A 13,865-nucleotide genomic window follows, 5' to 3' on the forward strand; every position below is an offset into this window, starting at 1 on the left:
GTGGGACTGGCCATGTGCTCCTCTCTGTGGACTGGCTGCTCTAATTGGGGTCATCATCCTCAAGGCCTGGTGGGCCAAGAGGTATGTTAAATGTCATCAAGTGGGATCCGACTCATCCCGACCCAACTAGTAAAGGCAGCTCACTCTGCTGACCCTTCACTTTTCCAGTCTCAGTGGATGCCCTGTCCCAGAAGCCGTCCCTGCTGATAACCTGTCCAAAGGTTATCATTCTCCCTTCTAAGGAGCATTCTGGTTGTACTTCTGCTAAGTAAGATCTGTTTGCACTTCTGGCAGTCCGCGGTATTTTCAATATTCATAGACAACATCATCATTAAAAGGTATAGATTCTAGTTTCATGGTCCTCCTCCGTTTCCAGCCTTCACATGTATATGAGGCGGTTAACAATGCCAGGCGGCCGGCAGGCGAGAGGCCCCACCAGAGAGGGTGCAGGGACTGGGGGTGGAGCCAGGTTGGGGCACAGAGCCGCCAGTCCCGTTGCCAGGAAGCGGTACAGGGACACAATGGGGTCTAGGAGTTGGGCTGGGCAGGGGCAGAAATCCAGCCTACAGTAGCCTTCTGCTGCTGAGCGCCATTAGAACAGGTCAGTGCACCTCCTCGGACCTCAGGGCTAGCCCCTCCCCAGGTACTCTCCCGAAGCGCCAGATCTCCCTTCTCGAAATCCGGGACTCTCCCTGCTGAACTAATTTTGGGGACCGGGGACTGGAGATGGCCTGAAAGCGCTTGCCCCGCCCCACACCCCGCCACCAAGCACTGAAAGCCACAGCTTGTTTCCCGGGCGCCCGGCATACCGGGTGGACCCCGCTCCCGGAGTCGAGCTGAGCTAGAGGGAATAGGGGGGATGAGCTCCCCGTGAACTGGGGGTGGAGGGCCGGGCCGCCACCCCTCCATCCACAGGTGCCAGTCACTGGAGCTATGGACTCGGACGTCTGGGTCGGCTCCTGGCGCCCTCACAGACCCCGCGGGCCGATTGCTGCGCTTTCCCGAGGCCCTGGCCCCAAGTACCAGCTACCGCCCAACACTGGTACTGGCAGAGGAAGGACGTGGGGGAGGGGTCTGTGCGGTGGCTGAGTCTGGACTGGGGAGCGGCGGGGCGCTCTTAGCGGAGCAGCTGAGACTACGCCTTGGGAAGGAGGCAGGGTGTCAGTGCCCTGGGCGACTTGGGTTGGGGGATGTGGGTCTGGAGCGGGTGTCGGTGCCCTGGGGAGCCTGGGAGGCGGGTCACTGGAGGGTGGTTTGCGCCCGCGCGGAGTTGGGGGTGGGGACCCGGCGGGGCACCGGTGACGCTGAGCCCGTCCCGCAGGCTACATCCTCCACGACCCGTCGCGCCCCCGCGCCCCCGCCTACACCTTCGGGGCGCGCCTCCCCGCCCAGCAGCAGACCTGCGGCCCGGGGCCCGGCCACCTGGTGCCTGCGCGCATGACCGTGCGCGGTCCGGACGGCGCCCCCTCCTACTCCATCTACGGCCGCCCGCGCGACACGGCGCGCTTCCTCACGCCCGGACCGGGTCAGGCCCTCCGCGCCCCCCACCTCCCCATCGCCGAGCTGCCTCCCGAGAGGCCCGCCTGGGAAACCCCACCTGAACCCCAAGCCCCACCCCCTCGGGGACCCAAACATCGCAGATATCTCAAAACCCAGCAGCCCGACTCTCACGGGGCTTAGGCAAAACGGAGTCTGACTCCCTCGGGCCCCTAACACGCCACCCGCGGCCCCGTCCGCACCCCTGTCCGCCCGCAGGCAGATACTTCCCAGAGCGAGCCGGGAACCTGGCGTACCCCAGCGCGCCTCGGCACACCATCGCTTCCCGAAACTGGGGCGCCCAATCGGAGCAGAAAAGCCCAGGTGAGGCGGGAAGGGGCCATTCCGGCTCCCCACCCCCCCACCCCAGGAGGGGCGTGGGGAGACCGCTCCGCCAGAACCCACCTCCCCACGCAGGCCCCGCGACCTACACGGTGCCCTCCCTCCTGGGCTCCCGCGTCATCAGTAAAGGGTCAGCGCCAACGTACTCCATCTATGGCCGCAGGGCCGCGGGCGCCTTCTTCGAGGACCTCAGCAAGGTGAGGAGGGCCGCCAGACCCAACGCAGTCAGGGGTCCCCGGAGGGGTTAGAGGCAAGGGCAGTGTCGGTGGTCAGCGGGAGATGGAAGCGGGACCCAGCGGCCCTCCTCCCTCCCGCAGACCCCGGGGCCCTGTGCCTACCACATGGTGAGCCCCACGGTCTACAAGTCCCGGGCTCCCCAGTTCACGATGCTGGCGCGCACTTCTATGCCAGAAGACTACACCCTGAATCCAGGGCCCGCGGCCTACAATGTGGACAAGGTGGCCTGGAGGCGGGGGTGGGGGTGGGGGGCCTGAATCCAGGGTCTGAGGTGGGGGGTGGAGGAGTGGGGTGCAGAGCCTGGCAGCTCACTCCATGGCCTCACCCATCTGCAGTACCGGAAGCCGGGTGGCTGGAGCTTCGGGATCCGGCACTCGGACTACTTGGCCCCGATCTTAACCGACATGGACTATTGACCCGCGTGGCGACCACAGCCCCATCGAAGCCTGCTTAAAGCGTCCCCACGCAGCCGCGAGTCCGCCTCTTTGTGCATGCCGAGGCCCTGGGGGAAGGGGAAGGGGAACTGGGGGTTCTGTTCTGCCCACTCCTCGCACGACCACCATTGATGACATGGGGCAGGCTGGACAGTGATACCAACACAGAGATATGGATCGGAGGAGCCAACAAGAAAACAACACTGCAGGCCCAGGGCTATGGCTGGTTCAGGGACCCCAAGACTCCCTGGCCTAGGGTTCGAAGTGTCAGGGCCTGGGGACTCCCCCGGTGGAAGCAACTTCTGGCACTAAGCAAAGTGGTTCTCAGGGCATTGGGGTGCACCTTGGTGGACTGGAGCACCATAGGGTGTGCCAATGGATCCTTGGGGAAGGCTGGCAGGGTTGGCAGACTGCCCAAGATCACTTCATGCCTCCCCCTCCTGCTCCCACATCTAGGGCTGGGCTGGGAGCAGCTCTGACCAGTGCTCTAGGCAAGTCGAACTGGACAAACCTCCCACAGGAATCATGGTGGCCACTTGCACCTCAGGCTGGAGAGCCAGTGACCACAGGCAGTTCCATTGACCGGCCTGGTCCAGACTAAGTTCCCAAGACCAGGACCACAAGGCTTCTCCCAGGAGAATCCCGTCATGGTCCCAGGTCAGGACTTGGCTCCCTTGTCCCCGCCACCCTACAGAACAGGACCAAGACCCCCTACCCCTCAGTACCCGAGATAGGATGATGTTTCACATGGGTGACATTCTCCTCAGTCCCAAGACTTGTGCTCCTGAGAACAGGTACCAGCCTGTGTAGGGGATTACACAGTCAGCTGCTAACTCCAAGGCCAGCAGTTTATGACCACCAGCTGCCCCAAGGGAGTAAGCTGAGGCTGTCTGCTCCCACAGTTTGTCTCAGAAGCCCACAGGAGCCCTCTACCCTATCTTATAGGGTCCCTATGCATGGAATCAACTCGATGGCAGTTTATTTATTTAAGTCACAGATTGACAACCACTCACAACTGTGAGTGGGGCCTAGCTTAATCATTGATCTGGCTATGGATGGCGATGCCTGACCTCTGACCTCCACAATGTGCCTCAGTCCCCCACCTCAACTTGTGGAGGGTGATAACCTGGGCTTCAGCGCACAGGAAACCCTTAATGCTCAGAGCCGTGACCCCTCTCTCAACATTCTCCACCTCCCAGGCAATTGCCCCACTCATGACATCCCTCTTTCCTAGGCTCCATCCTTATTAAGAAGGCTATGGGGAAATACATGAAGCTCAACTTTCCCCACTTCAGCCCAGGCCCAGAAACTGGCAAGCACTGGCATCCTGAGGAGGCTGCAAGGTGCCCCTCTGTGAGGTCCTGTGCGGGGGCAGACCCCCAAGTTTGGTGGGCTTGCTTCTCTGGGTGGGCCTTATTGTGTAGTAGACCCACCGTCCATGACATCCCTGTGCTCTGCAGTCTGGTCATCCACCCCATCCTGTCCTCTGGTTCTTATGCTCCCTCCTGGCCCCGTTAACGCAAGCAGGAGCTGCATGAGGCGTGTCCCTGGACCCTCAATCCTGCAGGGCTTAAGGGCTGAGGAGCTGAAGATAACGCCTCCCGGAGTTTGCCACCCTATGTCTCTGCCCGGCAGGGTCCACTGTGACATGTCCCCCACGTGGGGATGGGCCTGGAGTGCGGCTCACTGCCCTCTGACCCCCGTGGGTACCAGCCTGGGCGCCGCCTGGAGGGAGGAGGTGCTTCTGGGACTTGCAGCGCTAGATTAGGCTCATGCTCAGAAACTCCCAGCCCTGCCGCCCGTGAAGGGGTGAACATGGAGACCGCCGACCGCTGGGCACCCAGCGCCACGCCTGCAGGGGGCGCTCGCTCAGTCGCTGCCGCCCGCGCCAAGAGCCGGAGGCCGACGCGTGGGGCGGGCCTTCATTAAAAGCAGGAAGTACTGCCTACCCAGTACCATGCACACGCGCAGTACCCAAGCAAGCCCGCTGCTTGTCCATCTGCGCCTGCGCGGCGCCGTTTTAGAGCATGCTCACTGGAACACGGCGTGCTGCCTGTCGGTCCAGCGAACCCCGGGAGCGGTGAGGGGTGTGCGCGGACCTGGGCAGGGCCAGCGCGACCACCACCATAGCTCTTTCCTTCTGCAAGGTATGCGCCTGGGGAAGGGGCAGTCCTGTGGGCGGAGGGCTTGCATTAGGCGAGGGGCACGCCCCTCCTTCGACCTGGCCTCCGGAGGAGGGCCAAATCCTGCGGAGGCGGGAGCCTGATGGCCTCTGGGGGAAAGCTGGCCCCCGCGTCTGCCGGGAGGGGACCGCTGTCAGGCCGGAGGGTTTGGTCAGTTCTCGAGGGTGCAAGCCAAGCTCATTCACTTCCAAGAAACAAGTGTTTATTACAGATAAGCGCACTAAAACCCCAGGCAGTAGCTGCACCGGTGTGGAGGGCGGGGGCAGGGCTGGTGGGCGTCCGCGCGCTTGGGAACCAGCCTGGGGCTACCTCCCTCGCTGAACTAAAGGGGGGGTGGGGGCGGGCGGGCGGCCCTTGTTCCCGCTGGCCCCTTAACTCTCGGCTCTTTCGCAGGCTTCAGCTCCATGCTGCTACCAGTTCGGGTGCCCAAGGCTTGGTGGGGGCTCAAGCCGTTGGTCTCAGTACCCCTTGGAACCCTGCAGGGCAAAGTCCCGACTCTGAGGTCGAGGCCCCTATCAGGGCAAGGCCCTGCTGGGACTGGTGGCCAGGACCCGGCACCAAGCTTTAGGCTTCGGACGAGGCTGCTCATCACAGCCCTGTTTGGGGCCGGACTCGGGGGTGCCTGGCTGGCCGCTCGATCTGAGAAGGAGCGGTGGCGGCAGGAGCAGCGGACCAAGGCCCTGCGCCAGGCGGCCGTAGGCCAGGGCGACTTCAGCCTGCTGGACCACCGGGGCCAGGCGCGCCACAAAGCTGACTTCCGGGGCCAGTGGGTGCTGCTGTACTTTGGCTTCACACACTGCCCTGACATCTGCCCCGACGAGCTGGAGAAGCTGGTGCAGGTGGTGCGGCAACTGGAGGCGCAGCCCGGGCTGCCCACTGTGCAGCCAGTCTTCGTCACCGTAGACCCCGAGCGCGACGACGTGGCAGCCATGGCCCGCTATGTGCAGGACTTTCACCCGCGGCTGCTCGGTCTGACAGGCTCCAGCGAACAGGTAGCCCAGGCCAGTCGCAGCTACCGCGTGTACTACAGCGCGGGTCCCAAGGACGACGACCAGGATTACATTGTGGACCACTCCATCGCCATCTATCTGCTCAACCCTGACGGCCTCTTCACCGACTACTATGGCCGCAGCAAGTCGGCCGAACAGATCGCCGACAGCGTGCGGCACCACATGGCTGCCTTCAGCAGCGTGCTGGGCTGAGCTGCCTACCATTAAAGGGAAGCCCGGTGTGTGGTGTGTGGTGTGTGTGTGGTCTGCAGGGCAGGGTGGGGCAGCCCTTCTTTCTGCAAAGAGCGATTTCAAGGTGGTGGGGTGGGCAGCTGGAATGGCGATACCACTTTATTAGGCTGGGCAGGTCGCACAGCCAAGGCCTGTGCCCCATACCCTGCCAACACCTCCTCCCTCGCACGGCTTGTGTCAGGGCTGAGCCATGGAGGGGGCTGTGTAGGTCTGGAAGCGCGTGTGGGCCCGTTGGTGTGTGAGCAGCCTCAGGGACATGGTGTCCACGGCGACCTCCAGCCCAGGCTGCTGGGTAATCTCCACGGTGTAGTCATTGGCCTGAAGGGAGGTGGTGTTAGTCAGAGGTCGCCCCACCTGCACCCCTCCTCCCATACCCCACCCACTCACCAGCTGCAGGGAGGCCAGCATGGAGCGGCACACCTCAAAGGCAGGCTGGCCGGCCACCAACTTGGCAAAAGGGCACCACTCGTTGAGCTGGCTAAAGTGGGAGACCACCTGGTCCCCATATGTGTGGATGTCGAAGGGCACATGCTGCTCCTGCACCAGAGAGGGCTCTGCTGTTCCTGGGAGACCAGCCACGACCCCAGCACTGCTCCCCCCTCCCCCAGGGCACCCCAGCTTCCCTCTGCCCCTCACCCCCCACACACCAGGGAGAAGACCCTGCTGTCCCCGGGCAGCCTGCTGCCCTTGCCCCCTGAACCTGCTCCTGGAGCAGCGGCTGGATGGTGCCCTCCCAGTCTCGGATGCGCTGGCTCAGCTCCGTCTCCTGCACGAACTTCTGGGAGGTGGCGATGAAGAGGTCCTGGGGGCGGCAGCGCTCAGTCTCCTGCCTAGGCCCCAGTGCCCCAGCCCTGCCAGTGCCTACCCGGGCTTACCACATTCCTTTGAACCAGCTCCTCGTAGCTCAAGGCTGGTGGCCTGGCCTCAGGGTCTGGGGGAGAGCAGCTATGAGTGGGGGATCAGCTAGGGGGGCTCCTGTTGCCCACCAGCCCAACCCTGCCCAGCCTACCTAAGTCATCAGCTTCCCCAGGCCTCATCCCCTCAGGCTCCAAGTAGTCTTCAGGCTCCAGAAAGTCATCTGGGGGTGGTAGGGGTGCTGTGAGCAGGGAGCCTAGGGACCAAGCCCCACCCTGCCTGCAGGGGAAACCCCCACCTGCGTCCCCAAGGGGCTCTAGAGGGTCTTCCAACTGCTGCTCCTCCTCAGGCCACAGGTCCTCAGCCTGCGGCAGCCACTGCTGACCCACCTGTCCGAGGGGCACATGTGAGGCTCCCAACTCCCTGCCTTCCCCCTCCTCCCAGCCCCCACCCCGGCTGTGTGCAGGCCTCACCTGCCTCCGCTGCAGCTTATGGAGGGTCTCCAGCTGCTCCTTTACGTGCCGCCAGTACAGGACCTCCATGTCTGCAGACACATGCTCAGCAGAGGGGCTCCCGTGTCCCAAACCATCCTGCCCACCCTGGACACCAGACCCCACCCTCACCTGCGAAAGAGGGGCCCTTCCGCCTCGGCCTCCTGCTGTCGGCATGGTCAGCATCTGTGAGAGCTTGGTCAGTGAGCACCTGCCAAGGCCCCAATGAGGGGCCCAGGGGCCCCCCCACCAGGTGGGCCCATACACTCCCTGGCAGTCAGGCCCCCTAGAGGCCGGCCCCCCAGTGCGCCCCGTCCACTCACAGGCAGCTAGGTACCACTCGTGGAAGTCCTGCAGCTTGCTGGAGCGCTTCCTCTTGCGTTTCTGCCCTGGAGCCTCCTCCACGCAGGGGGGCACAGTGAAGGGCCTGCCTGGAGGCAGATGAGGCTCTGACCTGGGGCCCACCTGAAGGCCTAGCGACCTTAGAGCGCGACCTTAGGGTACATGGTCCTCTCTCCTGGGTCAGGTGAGGAAGGGCAATTCCCAGTCGCCTTGCCTGTTACCTTTCTTGAAGGGCTTGGAATCCAGGGAGTCAAAGGGGTCCAGGCTCTGCCAGGGATCCGGGGCCTTTGGGCACAGAGCACAAGCAGGTGCTGAGGGCCCCCCCCATGGGCGCTAACCTGGGGAAGGTGCCCCAGAAAGATTTGTGCAAAGGACCTGAGGTCCTCGGGGTTGGGGCCACCTCACACACCTGCAGCCGGGTCGGGGGCTCCAAAGCTGGCTCCTGCTCAGATTCCCGCTCCCGCTCCCGCAGCATGTACCTCTGGGGCCTGTCAGCACCCTGCAGAGACACCAGCACCTCCCTTACTCCTGCAGCCAGACTCAGCATTCTGCCCTGGGGCAGAGTAACAGGGACCAGAGAGTGCCAGGTGGGGACACTAAGACATACCCTGAGACCTATTTACAAACAAGTCAGGCATGGGGGTGGTGGAGGGAAATAACCACACATCCACACCCAAACCCACTCCTGCCAGGCCACCAATCTCAACTAACTGCAACCCTGTGGGCGGGCGCGTCTTTCTTGTCTGTCTCCAGAGGTTCTAGGATGCAGCAGGAAGACACACAGGACTCCTGTCTACAGACCACACACAGGCTCATAGCTGCTCTGTGCATGCAGCTGTCAACAAGGGGACACACTCAGTGCCCCCGTGACCAGCCTGACCACAGGGCAGCTGGGTTGGGGGGCACATGGAGCTGCGAGTGAGGGTGGCCAGAGTCCACAGGCTGGGAGGGTCAGTCCCCCCAACCCCTTTCATGGGAACACACAGGCACCCTCCTGCCCCATCCTGTCAGGGGCGGGCTCCTCTGGCTCTGGAGTTCTGACCTGTGGATTCAGCTCCTGAGGGACCTCAGGGACTGTGGCCTCATGGTGCTCTGCCACTGGCTCGTCGTCAACCTCATCGTCCCTGCCACCTCCAGGTACTGGGCCTTCTGGGGATGGGGGGGAGGTGCGGGGCAGAAGAACAAAACCCTTAGTCCCCAGACCCTGGACAGTAGGGCAGACCTCAGAAGGCTGAGTGGGGGGCGTGCAGGGCTGCAAGCCCTTGGATCTGCTGTCTACTCAGAAGAGCTCTTCTGGTTTGGGGGAGTTCTCACCTGGCTCTGGGGAGCTGGGAGCAGAGGCAGGGCTCCCACAAGCAGAGATTTCCATTGGCTGTTCCTCAGCCCTCCCAGTATCTGCGGAGATAGGCAGGACGAGGGTCAGCCACCCTAGTGTCCCCACAAAGCCCAGCAGGGCCTGAGTCAAGCTCTGACTAAGTCCAGCTCTGACGTCTCCAGCTGCCAGTCTAGGTCTGGGGACGCTGTGCAGCTGGGTGGCTGGGATACAAGGCCCAACAACCCACCCAGCGTGGACTGGGAGGTCACCCAACCCAGGTGACACTGGCAATCAAGCCCTGGGGCACCCTCCAGGAGAAGGCAACAATGGGGTCCCCTTAAAGTCCACATCTATCCCCTCACCCTTCTGGGTCCTCGGCGGCAGTTGGGGGCACAAGCCCAGGGGCTCCAGCATGAAGGCTCCTCCAGGGTGAGGGGTGCATGTGTTCATCCGAAAATCCTTCCGGCTGGCCAGGACCTCCCCCTGACAGCTGTGGGCACAAAACACGCCTGCTGCCGAAGCCCCACCCTGCCCTCCAGCCAGGCCCCGCCTACCCATTGCCTAGCCCAGCCCCACCTGTACAGGGGGTGCCTGCTCTTCTCCAGCTCGTCGGGAGCCACCAGGGCCATGGGCATGAGAGGCACGATGATCATTTCCTGCGAAGAAGCCAGGAGCTAGGGTGAGCGATGTGTCTCTCAGGCTAGGGGTGGGGGAGCACCGTCCAGCAACCCAACCACCACGAAGGTTCCCAGGAAGCGGCAGGGAGGAGGGCGGGGGTGCCTCACACTGGAGGCTTGGTCATTCCTCAGGTCCACGCAGCTTCGCTCGTCTGGCAGCTCGTCCAGGGACAGGAACTACATGAAATGTGGGTCACGCTGGGGCCCCGCCGATGGCAGAGACCGCCTCCCTACCCCCACCGCGGAAGGCCACGCCCCCCTCACCTCATCCGCCCGCGCCCCAGGGCCCTCTGAGTCTGTGTCCTTGGCTGCCCCTTCCTCGTGCCCTGCGGATAGCTGCTTGGCCCTTCTGGGGGATAGGATCCATGTGTGGGTATCAGCCACGTGTGGGTATCAGGGGATGCAGCCCCCCTCCCCCCACCTCCCACCCCTACTACTCACTTCTTGCCTGAGATAAAGTCGAGGGCCTGGTAGACCAGCGAGTAGAGGTACTCCACCTGCCACCAGAGGGGCTTGTGAGGAGGGTCCTCCCTACCGCTGTCCCCCCCAAACTTCATCCAACCCTGGAGGGCAGCCAGCATCCCCTACTGCGTGCATGCCCCACGGCCAGGGAGGCCGCCTAGAAGCGGACTGCGCCCAGCCCAGCCTGCACCAGCCCAGCACAGCCTGTGGGCACCCAGCATAGCAGCAGCCACAAGCCTGGCTCCTCATTCTGGTATGAGGTCCCCAGGGCTAGGTCCTTGGGGGTGGCGGGTGGCAGGGTGGGTGCCAGTCCCTGAGCACAGTGGAGCACTGCACACCTGCCTGCTCTTTGGGTTACAAGGCTGGGGCGCCGGGAGTGTGGGGCCAGGCCTACCTTCTTACTGTAGACGCAGGCAGAACCCTGGATCAGCAGCGCGGCCTCGATGAAGTTCATGGTGGTCTTGCCCTCGTCGAAGGAAATGCAGATCTGGTCCAGCTGGAGAAGTGGCAGGGACCAGCGTGGGGGTGGGGGGGAGGTGTTCCTGCCCACTCCCCCCTTAAGAGTCCCACCCACCCACCATCCATCCTCTCCCTCAGCAGTTGGTTCCCCTAACTGCCCCACTTTTACACACACCTCCTCCCTTCAGAAGTCGGCTCCCCTGACTGGCCCCTCTTCCCCCGTCCCCCTCCCCCTCCCTTGAGAGCCTGCTCTTTTAGTCCCACCTGGTGACTGGCCACACCAAGTTGGGCAGTTGCTGGCAGCCCCTGCACTGTGGTGTGCCGGCAGCCCCTGCACTGTGGACTCCCTTGACTGAGGCAGGGTATCTGTGGTCCCCATTCCTGGGATCTCTGGAAGGCCACATTGTCATGAGGCACAGAGGGCCCACCCTAACGCCCCTAGTCAGAGCTCTGCCCTGCTAGTCTCCACCAGCAGAGCTCCACCAGAGGCAGGGAGCCTTGGGCGGGGCAGAGCTGCAACAGCAGGTCCCCATCCCAGGAGCAGAGAACCCAGCAGGCCTCGGGTAACTTCTCTCCAACCGCCCCCCAGTGCTCTTCCTCTGAACACCAGACAAGCCATCACTCTGCATTGCCCTTGGTCCTCCCCTCAGGACCTACCTGCTCACCTCGGACTCACCCATTGGTACACCCCCTCCCTGACCTCAACTCCAGGCCCTGCTAGCTGCCCACTGCTCAGCCCACGCCCCTGACCTTCATCTCCTATTCTGCCACCACACGGCTCCTCTTGCTCCACCAAGGGAGATGCCCTCCCTAGCTGCCCACCACTCAGGTGCTGTGGGCTGTACTCACTTGCCCCAATGCAGACTGCTTCAAGCCCTGTGCTGCTTGCTGCTCTGCTGGGACAGCCCCTCCCCTCTGCCCCACACCTCCTCCGCCCAGCCATATCCTACCCTTGCACCCTGGAATCGGACCCTGATGCTCACTAAAGGTCTTATAATGGAGCAGGGCTGATGTCCGGCTCCGCCTGAAGCCAACAGACGAAGGGAGGTGGCCTGGCAGGCAGAGCGCCAGCCTGAGAAGACAGGGAGCCCAGGAGGCTGCCATCACGCAACTGTTAAGATGGACGCCCAGAGGGAACCGGAGACGCCCCATCATGGTACTGGAGAAGCAGAGCGCCAGGGCCACCAGCCCCTTGGGAATGGCACAGCGCCTTCGGACACCCACCCGGATGTCTTCCAGGCAACTCACCCCAAGTCCATCACCCAGCCCCTGAAGCTCAGCCCCTCCTCATCCTCCCAATGATAACTGTACTCTGATTGTGACCCTGCAGTCTGGGGCCCAGTCCCTCCCTGTCCTTTCAAGGCTACCTGCACTCTGACAAGTCACCCTGCAGTCTGAGGCCCAGTCCTTCCCATCCTATGAAGGCTACCTGCACTCTGATTGTCACCCTGCATGCCTTCGGCCTGTACGACCTCTGGCAGGGGCTCCCCCACCCCCACCTCCCGCCTCAGTCCAGCTAGTGCGAAGCCTAAAACCACCACCTTGCTCCCTCAGAGCCCTAAGGGGAAGCCAACATCCTACACAGGGTCACGCAGGCATGCACACAGCCTCCACCCCACCCCTCTGCAGGCCACTGTGCAGCCCACTGTGACTGGACAGCAACTTTCACCAGCACCAAGATGAGACACCCAAGCACTCAGAAGGCCCTAAGTGCTATGCCCTGGTGAGAACGTGGGTTCACCCCACCACCACCACCACCACCACCAAAAGCCGGAGAGTGAATGATGTCAACACCCTCCATGTGACGTCTGTGAAAGAGGGCTGCTCAAGCTGGACCCGTGGCTGCCTTGCTCCCCACCCTGCACCCCCGTCCGCAGGGCGGTGGCATGGTGTGCCAAGCAGAAGGCCCGTGCAGCGAACAGCAGGTCTACTGGTGGGAGGTGGCAGCGGTTTGGGTGCATAAAAACCCAAGGCAGCAGATCTACGAGGTGATACACAAGACCTGCTGCTTGGGAACCTGAACCCCCGGGAGCCACCTGGCACAGCTCTTGGCAGTGTCCCCGCAGACTGAGTGTCTGCCCAGAAAAGGTCCACCACCAGCTCAGGTATTTGCCCCCAACAAACATCGCCTCTGCTCTGACTGTGGGCTGGGCAGTCACTGAAGCAGAGGGCGGGTAGGGAGGGCAGGCCTGCCCTCACAGAGCCCAGGCCCACACAGATCCAGGCCAAGGACGCACACTAAGGAGCAGAGCATGCCACAACCCAGAAATGTGCCTGGTAGATAGTGGCCAGCAGGGAGTCACATAGGGGAGCTGAAAAACTCAAGGAAAAATGCCACAACCTTTCATCCCATTATCCCAATAGCTTTCTGGCGTCCACTCATACAAAGAGCAGACAAGGAAGATCTGCGGGCAGGAAGGCGCTGGGGTGCTGGGGTCACTGGCACAGAAGAATGACATCGAGGAGGGCTCATTGTACATAAGGCTCGCAAGGTGGCAAGAACCCAAGGGCCTGGAAGCCACAGGAGGAGTTTCACTCCAAGTAAAGTGGACAGCCATGGATGCACTCTAAGCAGCAAACAGATGTGGGCCAATCTTAATTTTTAAAGCCAAATGTATTACTGGTTAGAAGGATTGCAGGGGGTCAAAAGCCTAAGAGGTAGGGAGTGGTGGGGGAGCTGCCACAATGCTGCTGGCCTGAACCAGTGAAAAAGGCGACCAGGTGGGCTCACGTGATAGCTCGGTATCAGAGTGGGAAGAGTCCGCTGCAGATGAGTGGGGTGGGGGAGCTGCGGGGTGTCCTGTCACTTCAACAGCTGGTTAAACAGTATGTGGCAGCTCAGTGACGGGTCAGGTGGACAGTTGGAAAGAGGAAAACAGATGGGGAAGACGGGAGTGGAGATCTAAATTTGAAGCTTAAAATCATACACATGTAACTTAAAACCAGCGAGATCGTTTGAAGAGTTAAGTATCAAAATATAGGTAGACCTCTGCCTAGCTTAACACTGAGGAGATAAGATAGGAATACTGTAGCCCAGGGTTCTCAACCTTCCTAATGCCGACACCCTTTAATACAGTTCATGTTGTGGTGACCCACCAACGATACAATTATTTACGTTGCAGCTTCATAACTGTAATTTTGCTAGTTATGAATTGGGTGAAAAGGGTCGTTTGAACCCCAAAGGGGTCGCGACTCACAAGTTGAGAACCGCTGTAGCCACTGAGAACCAGGACGCCTCGTCAAGAACCCAAGAAAGGACACTTCTACTAGGAGGCAGCAGTCAACTCCAAC

The 13,865-nt window shown here is 62.1% G+C and overlaps 3 protein-coding genes across 6 annotated transcripts; 2 read left to right on the forward strand and 1 right to left on the reverse strand.

Moving 5' to 3' along the window:
* Positions 1-513: 513 nt before the first annotated feature.
* Positions 514-2,583, forward strand: ODF3B (outer dense fiber of sperm tails 3B). Of its 2 annotated transcripts, XM_045292116.1 has the most exons (7): positions 515-601; positions 916-1,042; positions 1,322-1,525; positions 1,756-1,860; positions 1,954-2,075; positions 2,196-2,336; positions 2,451-2,583. In XM_045292116.1, exons 2-7 carry the CDS (start codon positions 934-936, stop codon positions 2,529-2,531), a joined length of 762 nt encoding a protein of 253 aa, XP_045148051.1. In that variant the 5' UTR covers positions 515-601; positions 916-933; the 3' UTR covers positions 2,532-2,583. The 2 variants fall into 2 exon arrangements, with proteins under 2 accessions (XP_004700665.1, XP_045148051.1); XM_004700608.2 differs by having other exon boundaries at positions 514-1,042.
* Positions 2,584-4,506: 1,923 nt separating this feature from the next.
* Positions 4,507-5,963, forward strand: LOC101652590 (protein SCO2 homolog, mitochondrial). Its single transcript, XM_045290632.1, has 2 exons — positions 4,507-4,696; positions 5,126-5,963. Exons 1-2 carry the CDS (start codon positions 4,507-4,509, stop codon positions 5,932-5,934), a joined length of 999 nt encoding a protein of 332 aa, XP_045146567.1. The 3' UTR covers positions 5,935-5,963.
* A 78-nt stretch (positions 5,964-6,041) lies between these two features.
* On the reverse strand, positions 6,042-13,787 carry NCAPH2 (non-SMC condensin II complex subunit H2). Of its 3 annotated transcripts, XM_045291913.1 has the most exons (20): positions 13,772-13,787; positions 10,510-10,611; positions 10,095-10,150; positions 9,918-10,002; positions 9,762-9,830; positions 9,553-9,632; positions 9,339-9,466; positions 8,976-9,056; positions 8,704-8,810; positions 8,071-8,160; positions 7,883-7,946; positions 7,643-7,750; positions 7,452-7,505; positions 7,302-7,372; positions 7,127-7,217; positions 6,983-7,051; positions 6,849-6,904; positions 6,674-6,775; positions 6,361-6,510; positions 6,042-6,291 (listed from the first exon to the last, which is right to left on the reverse strand). In XM_045291913.1, exons 2-20 carry the CDS (start codon positions 10,567-10,569, stop codon positions 6,151-6,153), a joined length of 1,662 nt encoding a protein of 553 aa, XP_045147848.1. In that variant the 5' UTR covers positions 10,570-10,611; positions 13,772-13,787; the 3' UTR covers positions 6,042-6,150. The 3 variants fall into 3 exon arrangements, with proteins under 3 accessions (XP_045147848.1, XP_045147854.1, XP_045147858.1); XM_045291919.1 differs by lacking the exon at positions 13,772-13,787 and having other exon boundaries at positions 9,918-9,999; positions 10,510-10,644; XM_045291923.1 differs by lacking the exon at positions 13,772-13,787 and having other exon boundaries at positions 8,704-8,807; positions 10,510-10,644.
* Between the last annotated feature and the right edge of the window lie 78 nt (positions 13,788-13,865).

The sequence above is a fragment of the Echinops telfairi genome, unplaced genomic scaffold, assembly GCF_000313985.2.
Source record: "Echinops telfairi isolate 266 unplaced genomic scaffold, ASM31398v2 ScPeMD7_2;HRSCAF=8, whole genome shotgun sequence".
Classification (NCBI taxonomy): domain Eukaryota; kingdom Metazoa; phylum Chordata; class Mammalia; order Afrosoricida; family Tenrecidae; genus Echinops; species Echinops telfairi.